Genomic DNA, 22,698 nt, shown 5'->3' on the forward strand with positions numbered 1-22,698 from the left:
GGGCCTTTCCTTACTTTCTGTAGTGACACAAGTTACTTTAAGAGACTCCTCTTTGGGGGCTGGTGAGATGGCTCAGCTACTGACTGCTCTTCCAAAGGTCCTGAGTTCAAATCCTAGCAACCAAAAAATCTGATGCCCTCTTCTGGAGTGTCTGAAGACAGCTACAGTATACACACATATAATAAATAAATTAATTAATTTAAAAAAAAAAAGAGACTCCTCTTTGTAGGTAACAAGTCCCAAGGAGTCTTTTGCATAGGCCAATCCTTCACAGCTATAGAAATGGATTGGGTCGGCTAAACAAAGAGAATGTGATTCTGAATCCAATCTAGACCTGCACCGGTACTAGAGTGGATACAAAGGTTGTGGCTTGTGGTCTTAAGACGGTCATCACTCTCGCTGGATCCCACTCTCTTCTGTAGGAAGGTGGCAGAGTGAATTATCTTCCCACATATTTATATGTATTTGGAGCTGTGGGCAATACAGTGTAAGGGACCTGGCCACCTTTCCCCATGTCAGCAAGGCAACTGGCAGAGCTGTGCATCAGAAGACAGACTGGTGAAGTACTTCCTCCCATAGGAAACGAGAAATGTAGTGGTATTGAATCCATTTTACTTTCCTGGTAGTAGCCTCTCACTACCCCCACCCACTATGCTCAGAAGCAAGCAATAAAGCAACCTTGACCAGGTGGCATTTTTAAAGTTCTGAGGTGGTCTTAATGGACAGCGTGACTTCAGTATGACTTTCCTACCTCTCACTTTGTATTTGACCATTAAAGGCTTTGGAACCTTCCCACAAACCTCTTTTAACACTGCCAGGTTTGTTCAAAAAACTGAATACTGTCTCTGAGGCCAGTGCAGAGTGTGTCTGTCCCCAGCACCTGGCTCTTGCACAAGAAGAAGCTAGTGTCTCTCCCATCTAGGACTCGCCTTCAGGGGGACTGTCCAGCATTACAGGAATTGGCATGGGTCTTCACGTAGTCACGTAAAAAGGAAAAAAAAAAAAAAAAGCTGTAGTTGACACTTAACTACTTAACTATCGGGAGGGGCTCACTGACTCCTGATTGGTTTTACATTTCATCCCTTTTTTCCCCTCCTCTCCTTTTCTGTTTCTGTCTCTGACCCCAGGGGAGGGGAAACGGGAATAGTGAGCGATCAAAAATAAACCTCTTATGTCAAAGCCGGGAAGGAAGTATAAATACGAAGGGCTCGGCAGCCCACTCGGTGTTTCCCGAGGAAGGAGGCGACTGCACGGGAGGACGCGCGCTCGCGGCCCGGGGCGCCAGCTGCTCGAGTTCTGCTAGGTTGGCTGGCGGGCGCAGGAGGAGCGGGCTGCGCGATCCAGAGGGGCCGCCAGGGGACCGCCGCGCCTGCTGCCGCTAGCAGAGTCGGCCTCCCCATCCGATTGATCATTTTTCCTGGACAGAGCGGCCCGGCCGCCTCGGGCCACCAGCACCTGCCCGTGCGCGGCGATCTTCTTCCCTCTCCTGCGCTCCGCAGCACTCTGCCCCCATGCTCCGCGACCCCACCGCCACCCGGTGGCCGCCCCTCCTGCTGCTGCTATTGCAGCTGCCGCCGCCGCCACTCGTCTGCGGCGCCCCGGCGGGGCCGGGAACCGGGGCGCAGGCCTCGGAGCTAGTGGTGCCCACGCGGTTGCCCGGCAGCGCGAGCGAGCTCGCCTTCCACCTGTCCGCCTTCGGCCAGGGCTTCGTGCTGCGCCTGGCGCCTGACGCCAGCTTCCTGGCGCCGGAGTTCAAGATCGAGCGCCTCGGGGGCTCGAGCGCGGCGGCCGGGGGCGAGCCGGGGCTGCGTGGCTGCTTCTTCTCTGGCACAGTGAATGGAGAACAGGAATCGCTGGCAGCGATGAGCCTGTGTCGCGGGCTGAGCGGCTCGTTCTTGCTGGCAGGCGAGGAGTTCACCATCCAGCCACAGGGCGCTGGGGACTCCCTGGACCAGCCTCATCGCCTGCAGCGCTGGGGGCCCGGACAGCGCCGCGAAGACCCCGGGCTCGCTGCCGCCGAGGTTTTCCCCCTCCCTCAAGGACTGGAGTGGGAGGTGGAGATGGGTAATGGGCAGGGACAGGAGAGAAGTGACAACGAAGAGGACAGGAAGCAGGACAAAGAGGGGTTGCTCAAAGAGACAGAAGACTCCCGCAAAGTGCCACCACCCTTCGGATCCAAAACTAGAAGCAAGAGGTTTGTGTCCGAGGCTCGCTTCGTGGAAACACTTCTGGTGGCTGATGCGTCCATGGCTGCCTTTTATGGGACCGACCTGCAGGTAGGACCTTCCGCAGACCTTGACTAACAGTCTATTGCTTCTCGATGGTTTTCAATTCTTCCCTTCCCACGGGGGGGGGGGGGGATATCCCTCGCGCTACCAAGCCCAACCCCAAAGGGGACTTTCTTCTTTCTGAGAAACAGCAGTAACTCCATTAACTTCTGCCTTCCCGGCTTCCTACTTCCCAATCCCTAAATCCCTTCCAATTTACAGTAGGTAGAGGCGCTGGCTCTGGCTCTTCCCAGCATCCTGAGTCTTCCACAGTTCCCAGGCACCTGCTTCTCCCAAAGGGAGCCCTGTCCTTCCTGGTCCTGCTTCCCGTAATTCTCTACTATCTGGGACTCTCTGAGACTTCCTAGGAGAGGAAGCTGGGCTGGGACAAGGTAGCTGTGACTGTCTTTGGGTACAGAACTGAGGTTCCTGTAAGTAAAAGTCGCTAGAGGGAACCGGACCTGGAAAGAGACTGTCCAATTTCTGTATGCCCAGCTGGTTCTGATCAAGGGGCGTGGGGCTACCTTGCCAACCTGGCGCTCAACCCCGGCAAAACTTGGCAGTGTCAACATCCAGCTCAAGAAGGAAGGAGAACAGAATTTCTGCCTGGGGGCTCAGCCCAGAAAACTGAAGTTTCAGTGAGAAAGGCGGGGGGGGGGGGGGCTGAAGGGTGAACTTTGTCAGTTACTGTATTCAAAGGAACCAGGGCTGAGGTTGGTCCGCCCGGTGGCCACCCTCAGCCCAGAATCAGCTTCCAACTGACCTAGGCTGAAAAATTGAGTTCAAGACATTATTGCTAGTAGCTGAGCATTCTTTACTACATGCAGTTGGTGCTGACTCAGCAAGAAGTGCTCCCAATCCCTCCCTCAAGATAGGGCAAAGATCTTACCAGAAGCAGAAATGATAAGGGTCCCATTTTCTGGAATAGATGGAACCATAAACGTTAGCTCAGCTAGAGGAAACCGACCTGTCCAGAGATCATAGTTTCTCCAGCGGAGGATCCCAGCACTGCAGCAGCCCAGTCAACCCTTTGGCAGTGAGAATGTCCTTGATCAGGTCTCTATCCTAGCTAGCTAGATTCAGCCTGTGCCTGGATCTGTTTTGGGTGTGAAGGGCATGGGCGTTCCCTTGGTAGAGTGGCCAGGCAAAGAGACAGCACACCTTCTGCTTGTCATCTGGTCTTTCCCACCTCCTGTGATGAAGAGCTGTTTGAGGAGAAAGTTCCGGTGAAAGCCATGTGGGGAGGACAGGAAGAACTGTGGGTGAGTGGTCCACATGATCGCTGTTCTATCTACTGCACAGACCAATTAAGCCTGGGACAGGCTCTCTGCACGGTCTTGTGGTATTGGCTCTGCTCAAAACACTGCAAGACAGCTCCGAGCCATCAGCTCCTTGCGGTTTGGCCGTGCTGCTGCCATATTTGTTTCTGCCTGCCTTAAGAGGAGGTACCAACCACTTCTTCTGACTCTTTTCCCCCCAGTGTGTATTAGAGAAGTAGAGAAGGGTGAAGAGAGGGCTTCCCAATTCACCAAGACCACTACATCTGACTCTAGGCTTCTCCAGGAACAAACCCAAAGCTAAAAATTATATCCACCCCCAAATTAGATGGGTCCCTGGCATCTGCTTGAAATCCACAATGTAGAAAGACCAACAAGAACACGGAGAAATTTCAAGACGAGTCAGTTTTTTCAGAATGCAGAGCCAAAGTGTCCTCCCCAGAAGCTCTCAACTCCACAGTTAAACAGTGAGTTGTTAAACATTTCCTTCAAAGAAGTAGTTGGCATCTCCAAAATCCACAGCTGCCCAGGTTCCAGTATCCCAGAGCTACTGAAGCAGAACATCTGGTTCAGAGCCAGGTTATGCTGACCTCTGCTTGAGGTCCAGGTGTGCTGCTCACACAAGGTGACTTTCTCTGGAAAACCACCAAGGCCTGGTGCTTATTCAAAGCCACCTCCTCCATTCAGAAGCCAGTCCTTAACTTGTAACCTGGAAGGAGGCTCTGGGAATCCATCAGACAGATAGAAGTTGCTTTGGGGTGTCTTTGGGTAACGGGGTGGGGGTTGATGATGACAATAAGAGCCTTTGGCTCTTTAAGGAACTTGGACAAGGGGGCTGGAGAGATGGCTCAGCCGTTAAGAGCACTAACTGCTCTTCCAGAGGTCCTGAGTTCAATTCCCAGCAACCACATGGTGGCTCTCAACCATCTGTAATGGGGTCTGATGTCCTCTTCTGGTGTGTCTGAAGGGAGCAATGGTGTACTCATATGCATAAAATAAATAAATAAATCTTTAGGAAAAAAAAAAAGGAACTTGGACACAAGGTAATCTGCTCTAGTCTAAGCATCTGTGAGACTGTCTTATGATGAGCCCCTAACTCTGAACCCAGATAAGAAAGTGGGAGGCAGGGGCCCCTCTTGTGAAGGGATTAAGTGAACTCACTTCCAGAATGCTGGTAAATGTCATTGTCATTTTGCAATGACACCAGTCTGGATCATAGCCAATTCTTTATGAAGCTTTGAAGGCAATGGTGGTTTCTTTTCAGAATGGAGCTTGGCACTTTGATGGGGTATCTTGAGCCTGCAGATTTTAGGAGCCATACCACAATGTGGACAGTTAGGAGAGGGTGAACAGAACCACAGCTTTTTCTCACGAGAAGATACCGTATTACAGTACAGCAACAGAGAATGCTGGACTTAGGCTCAGGAAACCTGGGGTGTGGGGCAAATCTAGTTTGCTACACTTACCAGTGTGACCTTAGGAAACTCCAAAGTCCCTTTTAAGCTGTATGTTCTTCTTCCTCTGTCTCCCTCACAAGCACTGTTTTGCTGAGGTCATGCATATAAAACCATTCTGTAAGTGGAGTGTGCTCAGTGAGCAGCTGAACCTTCCAGAAACTGGGCTCTTCGTGAAACAGTCTCACAGATGCTCAGACCAAGTCCAAGTGCCTTGTGGTTTCTTAGAGAGTGAGGGGCTTTTATCACCATCAACCCCCACCCTGTTACCCAAAGCAACTTCTATCTGTCTGATGGATTCCCAGAGCCTCCTTCCAGGTTACATGCTAAGGACTGGCTTCTGAATGGAGGAGGTGGCTTTGAATAAGCCAGGTCTTAAAGTACCAGGCCTTGGTGGTTTCACAGAGAGAGTCACCTTGTGTGAGCAGCACACCTGGACCTCAAGCAGAAGTCAGCATAACCTGGCTCTGAACCTGGGTCCTGCTTCAGTAGCTCTGGGCAGCTGTGTTTTCTGTCAGACTTGGGAAAGGGGGCGCTTTCTGAAAAGAGGGACCACCTCAGGAGAGTCCACTAACTTTGTCTACATCTCAGACACTACTGAGTGCCCCCTGGGTGGACTTGGAGCAGAGCAGAGTTCCAGCAGTAAGCAGACCTGAGCATCCCCAGATGCAAGGTCCTGGGAGCTGATTCTAGGGAGAGTCTGTCACAGTCATCTCCTGTCCCTCTACCTTCTGCAGTGAATGTTCCCCGACAGGCCCTAGTTCTATAGTTATCCTGTACCCTGGTTTGCCCAGAGGAGTCTCTGCCTGGTAGGATAAAAACAAATAGTGTCATCTCTTGGTGTCAATAGTGTGCTGGTTTGGGTGACGCACAGGTCTAGGCTTGATCAGCGCTGTATTTATGCCAGTTCTCGTGGGAGAAAGGTATGTTACATTAATTATGTTCAGCCCACTACCAAACAATTGGGTCCTTTCCATCCCTTGCTGCAGTGGAATGACCAAAGATACTATTTCCCAAAGAAGATGTCCAGATATCCAAATGTTGGGTGTATGCAGCTCGTGACAGGGCTGGCTTATTTGCTTGCAAGCTTTGGGTTTGATTTTCCTTGTGGCAACCAAGAGAGATGGTAGAGTAGTGGCCAGGACCATAGCCTTAGGAGGAAAACAGATGTAACTGAGAGTTCCAAGGCAAGTATCCAGCTCTCTGTACCTCAATTTCTTCACCAGGAAACTGGGAACAGTCATACCCACATCCTAAGACTGTCCTGAGAACGTAACAGAACATGAAACACACCTGAGCCAGGGCCTGGTGGATAGTTGATGTTCCGCAAGGCCTAGCTATTCCTAGAGTTGCCTTTGATGATTGAAAACATTTGACAGAGCCGGCATAATGTTGTGGCGACACATCACTGGGATGCTAGCAACTGCCTTTCAGCTTTGCTGACCCACACGGCAGAGACCATCTTTTCAGACTGCCTCGGTTCTGAGTGTTGATGGCTGGCTTTGGGCAGTTCTGAAGAAGGGGAGTTTTTTGCAACCACACCTTTTGCCTTTGGGAGGACAAGGTGTGATAAGGTGTGAGTCTCACGCTTCCCTCTCCCTTTGCGTCTCCCTTTCCTCCTCACAGAGCTATCCTAGCCCTAGAGTCAGATCAGGAAGGAGGACTAAGGACACCACAAGTGGACATACATTGCCACTCTTCTGATGTCCCCAGGCACACCACACAGGGCTTAGTACCCACTGTGTGGAAGCAAATGAGCAAAATACTACAAAGTACAGGTGACATTGTGGCCAGGATGAGAAACCACTGCTAGTGCACTTTGCCAAAGCTCAACTTCCACAGAGTCCCGGCGGCAGGCTGTGACTGCCATCGGGGCACCCAGGGTCCTGAGGAAGGGAGTTTTCACTTTTTTTTTTTAAGATTTATTTATTTATTATGTGTAAGTACACTGTAGCTGTCCTCAGACACTCCAGAAGAGGGCATCAGATTTCGTTACGGATGGTTGTGAGCCACCATGTGGTTCCTGGGATTTGAACTCGAGACCTTCGGAAGAGCAGTCGGCGCTCTTTTTTTTTTTTTTTTATTACGTATTTTCCTGAATTACATTTCCAATGCTATCCCAAAAGTCCCCCATACCCCCCCCCCACTTCCCTACCCACCCATTCCCATTCTTTTGGCCCTGGCATTCCCCTGTATTGGGGCATATAAAGTTTGCAAGTCCAATGGGCCTCTCTTTCCAGTGATGGTCGGTGCTCTTAACCACTAAGCCACCATCTCACCAGCCCCTGGAAGTTTTCACTTTTAGCTCACAGAATTTTGGGTGTACTGAGAAGGTCCCCAGAAAAATGCCACCTTTACCTTAGGAAACTTAAGTTGCTTGACTCACCTTGACTGTGACAACCTTGGTCTCCTATCACTCTGACATAGTTCTGGAGGTTTCTGCCAAACACCAGGAACCTCACTCAATAGGGGAAGAATCTCATTCCCGCTCTTGAGCTCACAGTGTGTACTTGTGTGGTAAGCAGGGAGGTATAAATACACACCAGGTGGTGGATCGAGCAAGCCATCTGACCTGTTCCTTGACTGGCACCTGGGCCTGCTCCCTGTATCAGTAAGTCAGGGCCATCCTCAGGACCTACAGAACAGATGGAGAATCAGAAGCACACAGACTCCAAATGACATACTTATCCCAAGCTTAGCAATTCTTATTCCTGGAGAGCTATGAGATGAACCATGATGCAAAGCTCCTGCCACTGTATCTAGATGATGGAGCTGGCCAAGGGAGATAGCGGGGATGCGCTGCTTCTTGGCGAGTGCTCAGAGGAGCTTCTGAAAGGTGCACTGGACCACAGAATCTTTGTGGTCCTCCCCTATGCAGATTATCTTCTGAGATAGTCATCAGTAGGAAAGAACTTAAGCTGTATTCATAATCAGCTGTTGCCTGGAGGCAATGACTCCCTGGCCTTCTCAGCTGACCGCAGCTCAGTATCTGAAGAAAAGGATCTCCTGTGTTCCCTGTGCTGTCCTCTCTCCAAGTAGCCCGTTGCCTTCTCCCTGAGGGACTAGGACATCATCTGTCACTCTAAGTCAGGTCTGACCCGGTGAGCTTGAATATACAGGCCATTCTCAGTCCCCCAAATCCTCAGCTCCTCATTGTAAACCACCTTCTTGAACACCCAGAAGTCAGCATCTTGGTCCCAGACTGTTTTAAAAAAGATCTTACCCTCCCTAGTTTTCATACCACAGAACTGGGACTCAAGAGGAAAAAATCCTGGAAGGACAGTTGCAGATCTCTTCAGAAGAGATCCCCAGGGGTTGGTCCAGTCAGCTCCTAGCCTCACTAGACAGAACAGAAGACTGTCTGTCCTCCCTCAAGAAGCAGGGATGATTTGGCCAAGAACTTGTCTCCCAAGCTACCATTCTTCAGGACTCACCCTTGGTTGCATAATGATGTGGTTGCATATTTCCCCTCAGCCACCCGACTCAGGGAACAAATGCCAAGTTGCAGCCTTGCTGATAAGATGTTTACATCAACCTAAACAAGCTGGCGTGCATGGCATGCTGAGCCACCTGAGCTCAGAAACCTGCCAAGCCGTTTGTAGGAGTAACGAAACATCTGGTCTACCGCCTGCAGGATGAGCAGACAGGTCCCATGCACAAATAATGAAATGCATCTGGAACTCCCACGTATGGCCTTCCTCAATGGAATGTCCCCTCCATAGCCTTCCCTCCCCTTCTACTCCCACCTTTTAGACCACAGGAGGAGAGAGAGAGTGAGAGAGAGAGAGAGAGAAGCTGAGGTCGGTGAAGCTCCAGGAAGCAAAAAAGGCAAAGCATACAAACAACTGTTCAGCTGGCTACACCATGGGCTCGAGGCATGCCAGCTTGTCACCCGCTGTCTCTGCCTCTGAAAAATAATCCACAAGGTCCCCAAAGCAGGACAATAAGCTCTCATCTGGCCTCTCCTCAAAGCTTTGGAATCCAGCAAAAAAGCAGTTGGCAGCTCAAGGATAGGCCAGAGGCCAACTAATGACGTAGGAACATAGGCCTTTCAGTTGGCCTGGGGGAACTGCAAGCAGGTGGGATCCTCTGCATTTGAGTCTCATTAGGCCCTCTGGCTTCTCTCGAGCTCCAAGTAGAAGTGAATAAATGCTGGGAGTGGGGGTGGGAACTGTTCATGAAGAAAGCAGAAGGCTGAAGTCTAGAAAGGAGAGTGAACCTCAGACACACACACCTGGGCTGGCATTTTGGCTCTAAGAGTAGTGTGATCTTCAAGAGCTTGGATGACTCTTTCGTTTATAAGCAGAACAGCAATGCCTGATCTACAGTTGCTATGAGAAGTCAATGAGGTGATGTGTCAACCATGGCCAAGGACTACTGCAGAGTAGCTGTAGCTAAGGGTAATTATGAGAGCAACGTTCTCAGAGTTAACAGTTCTCAGTTATCCTAGTGAACATCAGGAAAATGCTCAGATAGATTCTAAGAGGGAAATTCCACTGACTGTAAGTCCTCAGGCTGTTGCTTCTGGAGTGAAGCCAGGGAAGATGGGGATGTTTGGCAAGGAACCAGTTGGTGTCCTGGGCAGTCAGAATAAGCCATCCAACCCAAGAGAACTTTTTATTTGCCGTTCCAATGCAGCAGCCATGTTCCATGTACAAATGTTGCTGGTGCAATAGAAGAACCATGTGTGTTGAATTTTAACTAATTACTAGGAAGTCGGACACCCATGAGATGTTCAATGTGTAAGTTTTGTGATCAAACAGGACTGGGTTCAGATGACAGTACATTAGCTTTGTGATCTTGGGCCAGCCACTGATGCTTGGTATTTTTCTCTGGGGAAACAACACCAAGTCCTTAAATGTTTTACTAATCTTCATGGGATGCTGAATGTCTATAAAGCTCAGCCCAGAGCCCAACATGTGTGAGATAAGTGTCTCCTAATGAGGTAGTAGGTGTGGGCAGCCAAGGCCATGAAAGTGATTGGCATTCTCGCACTGTTGCCCCTTCTGGTAGAACCACATCCTCACGGTGATGTCAATGGCAGCCCGAATCTATAAGCACCCAAGCATCAGGAACTCCGTCAACCTCGTGGTGGTAAAAGTGCTAATAGTGGAAGAGGAAGGATGGGGCCCGGAGGTGTCAGACAATGGGGGACTCACACTGCGCAACTTCTGCAGCTGGCAACGGCGTTTCAACAAGCCCAGTGATCGCCACCCGGAGCACTATGACACTGCCATCTTGTTCACCAGACAGGTGTGTGGGCTGGTTCTAAAACCCTGGGGAGGTGGAAGATAGGATGGGCAGATCAAAGGGAGGGCTTTGGAACCTGCCCAAACATGGGAGCTGTCTCCCTGCTGGCCCCAGCTGGACTTTGGAGGCCTCTTGCTGGAATGAATAGAAGAGGGTCATGAGGCAAGTGAGGGGCCTCTGCAAGGGGAGAAGAATCTAATAAGGGCACTTTTCCAAATATTTGTGACCAGCTGTCTGCTGAGGTCATACCAAGAGGCAGCAGGCTCAAGCAGCCCTGGGAGAGGTCTGGAAATGGAAATCGGAAAGGGCTCTGTCTTCAGTCTGGTTAGGCAATGGTCACCTAGGGATTCCTGGAGTTTTTACATAGGAGGGTGGCTGTGGTGACTTAAACAGCTTTCCTGAAGGCCAGTGGGCACAGCTGAGTGTGTCTGGCCCAGGCCACCAGTCCCCACAGGAGCCACAGGTGGAAATGAAGTGGTGTTATATCCATTCTGCGACTGAGGTAAAAGAGGCCCCAAGAGGCTGTACAGCAGTAGTGCTGGAAGTTAAGCCCAAGCTGTATTACTTCAGGGCTAGTCTCCGAGCAACTGTGAAGATCCACCTCCTCCCAAAGTAGGCTTTTGACGTCCCAGTCAGGCCAAGTGTCACCCACTGCCCCACCACCACTGCCGTGTGTGTGTGTGTGTGTGTGTGTGTGTGTGTGTGTGTGTGTGTACTCGTGTGTGTGCACACACATGCACATGTGGTGCTAGTGTTAATGTTGGTGTTGTCTTAACAATGATATGTTTCTTGGGCCCATCTCCAGGTTAGAAAAACAAGAACAGGTGAACCAACTGTCACAACCAAGACAGAACAGCTAGGTGGAATGCCTAGGCGCTGAGCTCTACTGGTTATGCCATTAAACATACACACACAGACACACACACACATTAGAAGACTCAGTAACACGTATACCATCAGGCTTATCTCTCAGAAGACTGAGTGGGACACTGGGCACTTACCTCTGGTCTCTGTGCCTATCCCTATAACCCAGCACGTTCTCTCTTCACCAAACAGAACTTCTGCGGGAAGGGAGAGCAGTGTGATACCCTGGGGATGGCAGACGTTGGCACCATCTGTGACCCCGACAAGAGCTGCTCAGTGATCAAGGATGAGGGACTGCAGGCAGCCTATACCCTGGCCCATGAGCTAGGTAAGACTTGTCACATCAGAGCTTGCTTCAGATGTCAGCAGAAGCTTACCTCTGTCAAGTCCACAGCTGCCTGGCTTCTGAAAAGCAGGCGATCTCACATGTAGCCATTGACGAAGTAGTTCTATGTATAGACATACTATACTTGATGTTACCGACTCCATTCCTATTCCGAGCATAAAACCAAAGTGCTAAATTGGTGTCCTGGGACATCAGAAGCATCACCCAGAGAATGCCAAAACAGGGGAGGCGTGTTCAGTTACCATGATGATCTAAGGAAGCTAACTAGTCAGGCTTCATGGAGAGATGGATTATGAAGAGAGAGCCATATTAGACATCCAACAGTAAAAGGGAATGTGAGACACTGAAAATAAGTCCCAAAATAAATGTGCTCAGGGAGCCCCCACGGCCATGCCGAGGAGAGATGGTAACAGGAACCGGTTGCTGAGACCATCAACACTGCTGGCCACTTAGGGAACATATGGGCAGGACAGGGGCCCTGCGAGTATGAACAGCACAGCTCTCTGCTCCCCTCACCCCCAACCAGGGCACGTTCTCAGCATGCCCCATGATGATTCTAAGCCCTGTGTGAGATTGTTTGGGCCCATGGGCAAGTACCACATGATGGCGCCATTCTTCATCCACGTGAACAAGACGCTGCCCTGGTCTCCCTGCAGTGCTGTCTACCTCACAGAGCTCCTGGATGATGGTCACGGTATGTCTCACTCAGCTCCCCGTGGCTGCAGAGCCTCTTCCTTGGCTGTTGGCACCTGCTGTGGCCCGGGGACTCCCTGCAGCTGTGCGTTCTCACAAAGCCCATAGGGCAGGAAAAGACTTCAGAGGCATGTCATTTTAGAAAGGCATGCTAAGCATCCTCCCAGAATGCTCCTCCTTGCCCCTCCCACCTCCCCACCCCCCATCTTCCCATAGCCTGAGCTCTGGACTAACTTAGATTTATTCCTTCCAACGCAAAAGGAATTAGTCTGAGAAGGTTGTCCAGAGGTGGTTGAGTTTAAGCAGAACATAGAGGAATGGAAGACTGTTTGTAGTTTGGAAGAACAGAGAAGAGAATGTTCCAGGCTGGAGTGGTAGACTGAATGGCAGCTCAGAAATGACAAAAAGGATGTGGGCTAGTCATATGAGAGCCAGGATCTAGGACAGGGGTGCCCGGTTAAAGACGTTTAAATCATCAAACAAAGCAGGGAAGCAAAGTATTCTAGATTCTTCTGAAGAGGCAGGGATATAGCCAGTGCAAAAATAGCATGATCGTACAGATGTCAATACTCAGATTTACTTTGCATGTCAGGGTTCTTAAACTTTACGTAGGATGTGGTTTTATAGTGCAAGAGGCTGGCAGTCACAAGACGCATACTGAATGTCACAGGAAATATATCCAACACATGCTGGACAGCAAAGGAAAACTCATCCTACAGAAACATTTGCTACAGTTGCCCAGAATTAAACAAGCTCTGTGTTCCTGGTTGGATGTTGGTGATATTTACATCAGGGATGAAGAAACTGAGATGCCTAGACACCAAAGTGCATCATTCAGAATTGGAGTTTAGTGGAGGAGCTCAGTGCAGGAGGCCAAACTGAGCTGAGAGCAAAGCCTTGCCCTTGTCCTAACTCATCTGTTTCTTCTACTCTCAGGAGATTGTCTCCTGGATGCCCCCACCTCGGTTCTGCCCCTCCCCACAGGCCTCCCGGGCCACAGCACCCTCTATGAGCTGGACCAGCAGTGCAAGCAGATCTTTGGGCCTGATTTCCGACACTGCCCCAACACCTCTGTGGAGGACATCTGTGTCCAGCTCTGGTGCCGTCATCGGGATAGTGATGAGCCCATTTGCCACACAAAGAATGGTAGCCTGCTCTGGGCTGATGGTACACCCTGTGGCCCTGGGCACCTGTGCCTGGATGGTAGCTGTGTGCTCAAGGAGGATGTGGAGAATCCCAAGGTGAGGAAAATGGAGAGGAGATAAAGGGAGGAGGGGGAAGCAAGACGGGGAGACAAAGGCTCTACACATGAGAGTCAGGAACTAAGATGTTTCAGGCCAAGCCAGAAGTGTTACTTACCAGAAAACTCAGTCTTTCAACAGAACAAATGGTAATTGTCCCCACGCGTGGGGAGCTTTGAGGCTTGCTCATGGCCAATGGGATGTTGCCTGGCTCCTCGAAGTTCAGTATCTCTCCTTGGTGCTGTTTTGTAGCTGTTTTGAGGTCTCATGCTGATTGGTAAAGGTGTGAAGACCAGAAGGTGGACACTCAGTAAGTGAGAGCCCAGAGGAACCCACTATAAATAGAGAGAGAGATGAAGTAGCAACATTGCATAAGGGCTGAGTATCCACAGCCTGCCATGTTTGAGCTGAGTTCCTTAGTAGAAATCAGAGAGTAAGTGTAATGGTAAGAATGTCTACTCCAAGAGGAGGAGAGAAGGGATCCGAGTGGCCTGTGTCCAGAAAGAGAAACCTTGGCCCAGTACTGAGGAAACTTGCAGAAACCCCAAGGCAATGCCAGTGAGGGTTTTAAGTGGTTCACTTCTTCTCCCTGCTCTTAATACATCCAAACAGCAAGGCTGATCACATTTCTCCTTCTGCAAGTCATGGGGCTTTCGTGATGAAATACCATCCGATGAGTTTCACAGCCTGGGTCCTGCCCAGTGCTGAATCGCCACGGTGGCCCGAGCACGTTCCAAGGGCTGTCCTCGGTGGCATGCTCTTGGTGCTGATTTGGGAGCCTCCCTGGGCTGTGGAAGCCACACATTCTCACCCAAAGCCTGGGCTGGTGCAGTGTCATGGATTCCAGCTCAGCCACCTCCTGGTCTCCCCATTCCTTCTTCTCATGGTGTTGAAAGAGAAGAAGGTTCCAGCCACCTATCTCAGAGGCAGAACTCTGAGGGTGACAAAAAAACAGTCACAGGATCAGTCTATCCTTAAGGTGAAAAGGGCAGGACTAGAAACTACCCTTTGTCTGCGGTATCATGCCTCTGTCAAATGAATACATCACTGCTGTAGGATATTATATTTGGAGCAGAAGAATGGGAGGATTCTATGACAATTATGGAAGTGGTTTCTTTCTGTGCAGTGGTACATTTTTAAAGCTTGCTTGCTTTCTTTTTCTTTCTTCCCATATTTACTTTTACAGTCTTCAGCTTTTATTTTTATATGAGCAAAATGTTCTTTAATAATAGGAAAAAAGTCATTTAGAACCCTTGCTGGAGCTGACAACGGAAAGGCTTTGTGGGGATTATGCACTGTTGGTTATTTCGAAGAATCATTGTCTTGATTCACTGCTAGGGGCATATGTCCTCCCCGGGTGAGGCAGCTACAGTGACTCCAGACTCCTCCCATTGCGGACACCATGGGCACCAATGGAAACCTACTGTACCAGACCCAAACTTACCCATAAAGGACTCTCTCAAACTCATTCAGCAGCTATTGTGTTGGGCACTTGGGTAGGGTAAGGTACTGTTTATATATTCTGTGCACTCACAACAAACAAAGCTAGCACCACCTCTGTGCTCATAAAGTCACATCCAAGTGAGACACACTATCATTAACCAAGCAATCGAAATAATTTGCAGGACTCCATACATTCAGATGAGGAAGTCAGGCCCAAGCAGCCAGGTGGCATAGAGGACTGAAACCTGTTCCCCTTTGGTCCTGATTTGGTGGCATTATGTGTTACAGGCTGTGGTAGATGGAGAATGGGGTCCCTGGGGACCGTGGGGACAATGTTCGCGCACCTGTGGTGGAGGGATACAATTTTCGAACCGTGAATGTGATAATCCAGCGCCCCAGAATGGAGGAAGATTTTGCCTGGGTGAAAGAGTCAAGTACCAATCATGCAACACAGAGGAATGTCCACCAAATGGTAATTACCTGCCAGTATAGGTACAAGGGATCCCAAGAAGGGGATAGGGAGTCTCCCCACGTACAGAGCTGAGCCCTCATCCAGATTTACGTAGGCTCTGCAAGATGTCAAGCTTGGGAACAGTCCTCAGGCACCCAGGACTGTTCTTACTTTAGGGAGAGGACGGTGATATCAAAGAAGAGATTTCTCTTGTCCTGGTCTTCTGAGCTGTTGAGAGACAAAGCGTGTCACCCCCAAGCAAATCTGAGAGGGACCTTTGAAGAGGGATTGCGAGGAGAGTAATAACCTTCTCGGAGGCATCTGAAACCTTCTCTATGCTGATGGCAGCCTTTTCCAAAGCAAGTGTCAGAGCCAAACCTCCAAGGTCTCTCCAGCCAGCATTCAGCCCAGGCAGGAGGGAGGGATTCTGGATGTGATTGATTCCTGGGTACATTCCTTCTGAAAAGAGCTGCCCGTCTTCCCTTGGAGCCCTAGCAACTGCCTGACAGAGCCTTTCCCAGAAGGAGCACCACCTCTGCCTCCCCTTGCTCATTCCTACCCCCTAGGTCATGCTAGAAAGCACACACATGAATTCAAAGTGGAGAAGGGGGAGCAATAGCCAATTTAGAAAAGGGAATCAGAAATTTTTTTTTTTGGCCTCCACCTCATCCAAGTGCCAGTTTGGGCAGCTCCAGGAAGCGCTGGCAGCATGAAAAGGCAAGGGAAGCTTTAGGAGAAATTCTCCCAGCTGCCAAGATAGATGCCCTGGCCTTGGGCTGAGTATCTAATAGGGAAATCTGTAGGCTCTGAAGTTTTGCTGACAGGGAGGATCAGCAGTAGACACTCTAGAAATTGTTCTTGGGTACTAATGAGAGTTTTCAAGGTAGGCATGAATGATAGGTGACATAACTTCACATGCACTGAGATCAGCCATTTCTATCAAGTATCCGCCAGTGCCTCTGTGTCTGTAACTATAATTGACACAGAAGATATAAATGCACAGGCGTGGTCTCTGTCCTCAAGGACTCTGCAATATGACTAATGATGAGCTCTTTTGCAAAGTAATTGTGGCTTACTATGGAAAGCAGCAACCCTGAGTGTATGGGGAATCAGGGAAGGAAGCTCAGAGAGGGAAGGCCAAGGAAGGTTCAGACGATGATATGCTGGTGAGACAGGAAGTTATGTGCCAGGATGAGGTAGGTATGATGAACCCCATCAATTGCTCAGGAGGAGCCAAACAGAAGTTGCAGCATGTCAAAGCCAGACCAGAAAGGTCCTTAAAGACTGAAATAGCATGTGTGGATTGTCCATGACAACTGTCCCATCGGGTCACCCTGATGCTTTTTCAGGTACAGCCAGGACCCCCCTTTGACAGTATGAGCTCACAAGCTCAGCACTGTACATCTGGGTTTAAAAGTCTCCATGGGCCATTCAGATATATAGCAAGGGCAGAGATGCATGGTGGGAGGAGCAGGCTTCACTCAAGATTGGTACATGGAAAACACATCTGAAGGGAAGATTGGTCTGAAAGCTGTACACATATGTCTTCATGTATGAGCACTGGAGAGGCTCACGGGAAGCTCAGTACTGGGTCCCTAAGGCATGGCGTGAGGCCTGGGCTTGGGATTATGAGAGTTATATGCAATCATCTGAAATGATAAATTTTCCTGAATTTAGCAGAAGACATCATGGTAGATTAGAAATCGCACAGCGAGATGCTTGAATGTCCAGGATGCTGGGGTGCCAGTCTCATTATAATGAATACCAAACCAAACCAATTATCGAAAGAATAAAATAATTCTGGTAGGGAGTAATTATAGTACCTGCAGATGGAGCTCTCCCATAGATAGTCAGAATCAATAAAGTGAGCTGTAGAGGCAAGACCGGGGCTAGAAGTGCCAGTAAGCCTTTGCCACATGTCCGTTGTTACTAGGGAAATCAGCATAAAGTATAAACAACAGAGTCCTGAAAGTACAGCTCGGTATCAGGCACTCAGATGGAAAGGATATTTGTACCAGAAATCCCAATGTGAGGCTGGATGGTTCCTTTTCTTGGACCTTTGAGAAAAGGTCACACACACACACACACACACACACACACACACACTCCCCCCACCCAGGTATGTCTAGAAACAGTGGGCTTGTGCCTGGGTCCTTGGGTTGAGTCCGAAGCCTAGAGAGAAAGAAGGCCTGGATTCGTATCTTTCTCTACCATAGTACTTCAGCAGGTAAGTTACTCCGAGGCGTCCCTTACTCTTCTCAGGAAAAAGCTTCCGGGAGCAGCAGTGTGAGAAATATAACGCCTACAACCACACTGACCTGGATGGGAATTTCCTGCAGTGGGTCCCCAAGTATTCAGGAGTGTCCCCCCGAGACCGATGCAAGCTGTTTTGCAGAGCCCGTGGAAGGAGTGAGTTCAAAGTGTTTGAAGCTAAGGTAAGAATTCCCCCGAACTGTGACAGAGATTCGAGGACAGACATGTGTTGCCTTCTCCATCTGCAGATGGCTTCTGTGTGCTGCCTGCCCCCTCTTACCTTTCCTTTCCCAGGTGATCGATGGCACTCTGTGTGGACCGGATACTCTGTCCATCTGCGTCCGGGGGCAGTGTGTTAAGGCTGGCTGTGACCATGTGGTGAACTCGCCTAAGAAGCTGGACAAATGTGGAGTGTGTGGGGGCAAAGGCACTGCCTGTAGGAAGGTCTCCGGTTCTTTCACCCCCTTCAGGTGAGTCTACTAGAGGTTGCACCTAAGCAGAGGAACATAAAGGGTTTTGAACACCGATGGCCTCGAGCTTAAATAAAAGCTGCTAGTTAATAGTTGTGTAGATGGGTGGGGGTCTTATAAAGACTTCAAGACTCCATTTCTGTACTGAATGTCAATGGTTGCCTCTTCTCACAGTCATTGTCAAGATCTACTGAGGTGGGAGGTGTGGGGCGCTTGGAATAGAATCTGGTTTTGAGGAGAATGGGATGGGGCAGCTGTTATTTCACTAGGGCTGGAGGCCACATGGATGGGAATGTGTCAGCTCTGAGTCACTGAGTAACACTGGTCTCAGCCACAATACATTTCCCTTAGGCATGTTATAGAGAGGACATCTAACCCTAAGGCTGGTGAGCCCTGGCTCTCCATGCCTAGATCTTCATCAGAGAAGAGAACCCAAACCAGCAGCTCAGCAGCCTTGTGAATCTAAGGGCTTGGAGAGAGTCTCACAGCCAAGCCAACCCACGTGCGTTAGAGCTCCTGGGGTGCTCCAAAGTGCTTTCTTTCTACCTGGCAAAACTGTTATTCCCTACCTTGGGATTGAGGGACTGAAACAGGAAAAGATTGACTCTTCTAAGGTCCCACTGAGAGTTAGTGATAGAGAACTTAGATTTCTTCTTCTTCTCCTTCTCCTTCTCCTTCTCCTTCTCCTTCTCCTTCTCCTCCTCCTCCTCCTCCTCCTCCTCCTCCTTCTCCTTCTCTTTCTTCTTCTTCTTCCTTCTTTCTTCCTCTTCTTCATCTTCATCTTCTTCTTCTCCTTCCTCCTCCTCCTCTCCCTCCTCTTCCTCCTTCTCTTCCTTTCCTTCTTCCTGCCATGCTAGAGATTAAACCTAGAGCATCTCTGGATGGCAGGCCAGGTTCTTTATGTACCAGGTGATTGTTCTCAGCTGTCCCTTACGCTTCCTGGAGAGTTCTGGAGAGTAAGGTCAAGGCCAGGTACTTCCATCTCTCTGGTATCAGGTGTAGTCATATGACTTTCTAGCATTCAAGCCTTCTAGCCAGCTCCAGTATCTCAGAGTTTTTGTTCCTTTACTGACTAGTTTTGTACCTAGTGAAGCTTGCTTGCTCCATCCTTCTCAATATCCCTCCTCTATCTCCTTTTCTTCCTTTCTCCTTCACTCCCCCCCCCATCTTCTTCTTTACATATATTATGGTAGTATATATCTCAAAAAATAGAACCAGAAAAAGTGGGAGTGTTTTTCAACTTTAAGCTCAAATAAGTAGGGAAAAAACCATGAGCTATTCAGGTCATGGGTATCTTAGTTATTTCCTCTTAGGTCCTAGACATATGACCTTGGATAATTCCCCTAAACTTAGACTGGACACACAAAAAGAATAGCAGAGAAGCCACCTGATGGCCTTTCTTGATAGTTTATCCCGACTCTCTATAGCCCAAATTCCCATAGGAGGACAAGGAATCAGGTTTCAACATAAATCCCTATGCTAACAATGCATTGACGCCACTTCCCCCACTACTATCTATCACTAAAAACCATGGTGCTCCTGGTATTTGGGCACACTCAAGAAGTGGCTCCAAAGAAGCAAGCTTTATCTTCCATCCTTCCCAAGTCTGTAATAATCAATACTAGATGCAGGTTGACTCAAAGAGACAGTGTCAGTCCTCTCTCCTGGTTGGGCTCTGGCATGAGGAAAGGGCTCTTATTTTTTCCCAAGAGCTTGAGCTTTGGGTCTGAAGGTAGCCGCACCCACTTTGCCACTACAAATTAGCAAATGTATTTCAGTTTTCATTTGAGCCAAGGAGGGGCTGTGTGGCTTGCACTCTTCCCCTAGGCTCTTCTGTGTTGCTGTCAAGATCAATACATCTAACTGCCTCAATCTCCACAGATGAAGCAGAAACCCATAGAAAGCCCAATGCCCCAGACAGCTCTGTCTGCCTTGGCATCTAATCTATTTTGAACTTTGAGGCAATTGCTTCATTATTTGCTAGTTGGTTTTTGTCTGTTCACCCCTGACCACCTGGGGGACCCATTTCAGTTCCCAGGCTGGGAAGCCACCAACCCTAACAGAGTTTTTCTGTCTCGATCATAGTTACGGCTACAATGACATTGTCACCATCCCAGCTGGTGCCACAAACATTGACGTGAAACAGCGGAGTCACCCAGGGGCCAGGAACGATGGCAGCTACCTGGCACTGAAGACAGCCAATGGGCAGTACCTGCTCAATGGCAACCTGGCCATCTCTGCCATAGAGCAAGACATCTTGGTGAAGGGGACCATCCTGAAGTACAGTGGCTCCATGGCTACCCTGGAGCGGCTGCAGAGCTTCCAGGCCCTGCCTGAGCCTCTTACAGTACAGCTCCTGACTGTGTCTGGTGAGGTCTTCCCTCCAAAAGTCAGATATACCTTCTTTGTCCCCAATGACATGGACTTCGGCGTGCAGAATAGCAAGGAAAGAGCAACCACCAACATCATTCAGTCACTGCCCTCTGCGGAGTGGGTTCTGGGAGACTGGTCTGAATGTCCGAGCACGTGCAGAGGTAGCTGGCAGCGGCGGACTGTGGAATGCAGGGACCCCTCAGGTCAGGCCTCTGACACCTGTGATGAGGCTCTGAAACCTGAGGATGCCAAGCCCTGTGGAAGCCAGCCGTGTCCCCTCTGATCCCCTTGGTGGAAATCTCTTAGGCTTATGGATTTGGGCTACTGGTGTAACAGACAAAGGTCCCCTCCAAGGTGATACTACATATCAAGATGGCACGGCCCTTTCAGGCCTTCTATTACTAGTACCCTTTGGGTACTGCCTAATTCATAAGGAAGAGAGAAGAGGGTATAAAGGTAACAGATTGTAAAGTTGACTGTCTGGTGGACTGGACCTTGCTTATGACCAAGAAGTCGGGATAGGTTAAAAGGTAGAAGTGCACTTATTGAACCAAATGGGAGATTTCAGAGCCAGTCTCTTTGCAAAGGACTAGCAAAGCTAAATGAAAAAGAAGAATTTTTTTTTCTATTTGGTTTCCCCAATAATCAATCTACCTCACAGCAGGGAAAAATCAGTATACAAGAGGTATAAGGCCAGGTGTCGGTAGTGAACGCCAAAGCAAGCTCCATAGGTATCTCCAAGCTATCTTCAGAAATGTCCGTGGCTGTTTTCAGTATTAAAATCTGTTGTCTAAAAGGGCAGCAGTGTCCATCACAGGGTTATAGAAAGCCACTTTTCTCAGGCTGCCACCTGCTGGGGTGGACCCATTTCAAGTATTTATGCAAATATGTCTCCGAACTAAAGTGTGATCTTACACCAATGAAATTGTCTAGTCTGGTTCATTACTTCCTTGGAAGAAACCCAGCATCCAAAGACAAGGGTTAAACATAGCTTACCTGGAGTATACACAGGGAAGCTGCTATTTTCTCTGGGTATCTTCAACTATCAGTAAGAAAGTTCTAAAAGGCCTGCTAAATCCAGCTCATGCAAGGAGCTGCTCATCTGTGTGATGTACATCAATGTGGTTCTCAAGCCCCAGTGCCTTGTAAAGGGCTCAGTCCAGCGCGATGGCTGAGCAGGCTGTGGATCTACATGCCCAACAGCCGCCAAGTGCTCTGAAGGCTGAGGTTTTAGAGACTGCATTCCAAGACCCCCACATTTGAGAAAATTCCAATCTGTAGGTTATGTTCTTCAGTGCTCTGGGATCCCTACGTTTTCACTGATGTTCGTTATGTTTTCTGATTTTGAGAGAGGATCTCATGGAGTCCAGACTAACCTCAAACTCTCGATGTAGTCAAGGGCAGTCTTGAACTTCTGACCCTCTATCTCCACCTACCAAGCGCTGACATTGCAGCTATGTACCACCATACCTGTTTGTTTGTTTTGGAGGCAGAGACTTGTTATTCCGGAGAAATAGTATCGCTCTACTCAGCAAGCTGCACTATCAGCCCTCTTATGTGCTGACCTGCTCATTTAAGCCAACAAAAGGTCTTTTAGGATCCCAGAATTTCACCCCCTTTGCCTAGGGACCATCACTCTAGAGACATCCATTCCTGCTCAACACCTGACCCCTACCACATTTCATCCTTCTCTTGAAACTCTTGTACTCCAGCTTCCCAGTGAGTGCTATTAATCTGGAACAGTCCCTACCTATTACCCACTAGAACTCTCCCCGAGAGCCTCTAAAATCCTGTCTTCCTACCTCTTCTCTCTCAAAGTTCAGAAGAGCTCCCTGGCTCAGTCTTCCATATAAGGAATTCAGTCTTTGGTCACAAATGGATGAGATGACATGGATATTTAAAAAAAAAAAAAAAAAAAGAATCCTAGGAGCTGAGGAGATGGTTCTGTGAGTAAAGTGCTTGGTGTACAAGTGTACAGCCAGGAGTCCAAAGCTCCTGTACCCATGGAAAAAGCCAAGTGGGCTGGGCAGCCTGCCTGGAATTCCAAAGCTCAAGAGGCAGTAATGGGGAGCTACAGGCAGACTGACTAGCTAGAGCAATGTCATCGCGTCTCAGGGTTTAGCAAGACGCCTTGCCTCAGTAAAGAAAGTGAAGGGCAATCAAGAAAGATAGCTGACATCAACCTCTGACCTCACATGTATAAACACAACACACACACATACATACACACACCACAAAGATGTATATATACCAAAGAGAAAAGGAGAAAAGACAAGAAAGAAGTGGCAATTTAGCAATAGAAGGGAAATACCTCAA

General features: G+C 49.2%; 1 protein-coding gene across 1 annotated transcript; it reads left to right on the forward strand.

Moving 5' to 3' along the window:
• Positions 1-1,256: 1,256 nt before the first annotated feature.
• Positions 1,257-21,290, forward strand: Adamts8 (ADAM metallopeptidase with thrombospondin type 1 motif 8). The gene is made up of 9 exons (XM_021173272.2): positions 1,257-2,276; positions 10,012-10,251; positions 11,305-11,440; positions 11,985-12,152; positions 13,088-13,392; positions 15,124-15,307; positions 17,549-17,721; positions 17,834-18,009; positions 20,095-21,290. Exons 1-9 carry the CDS (start codon positions 1,512-1,514, stop codon positions 20,663-20,665), a joined length of 2,718 nt encoding a protein of 905 aa, XP_021028931.1. The 5' UTR covers positions 1,257-1,511; the 3' UTR covers positions 20,666-21,290.
• Positions 21,291-22,698: the final 1,408 nt, after the last annotated feature.

This window comes from Mus caroli, unplaced genomic scaffold, assembly GCF_978045245.1.
Source record: "Mus caroli unplaced genomic scaffold, Mus_caroli_1 scaffold_11, whole genome shotgun sequence".
NCBI lineage: Eukaryota > Metazoa > Chordata > Mammalia > Rodentia > Muridae > Mus > Mus caroli.

Coding starts and splice junctions, on each gene's coding strand:
- Adamts8 (XM_021173272.2), top strand. CDS start 1,512: ATGCTCCGCGACCCCACCGCCACCCGGTGGCCGCCCCTCCTGCTGCTG. Junction 2,277..10,011: donor TTTATGGGACCGACCTGCAG/GTAGGACCTTCC, acceptor CCCTTCTGGTAG/AACCACATCCTCACGGTGAT. Junction 15,308..17,548: donor AGAGGAATGTCCACCAAATG/GTAATTACCTGC, acceptor TACTCTTCTCAG/GAAAAAGCTTCCGGGAGCAG.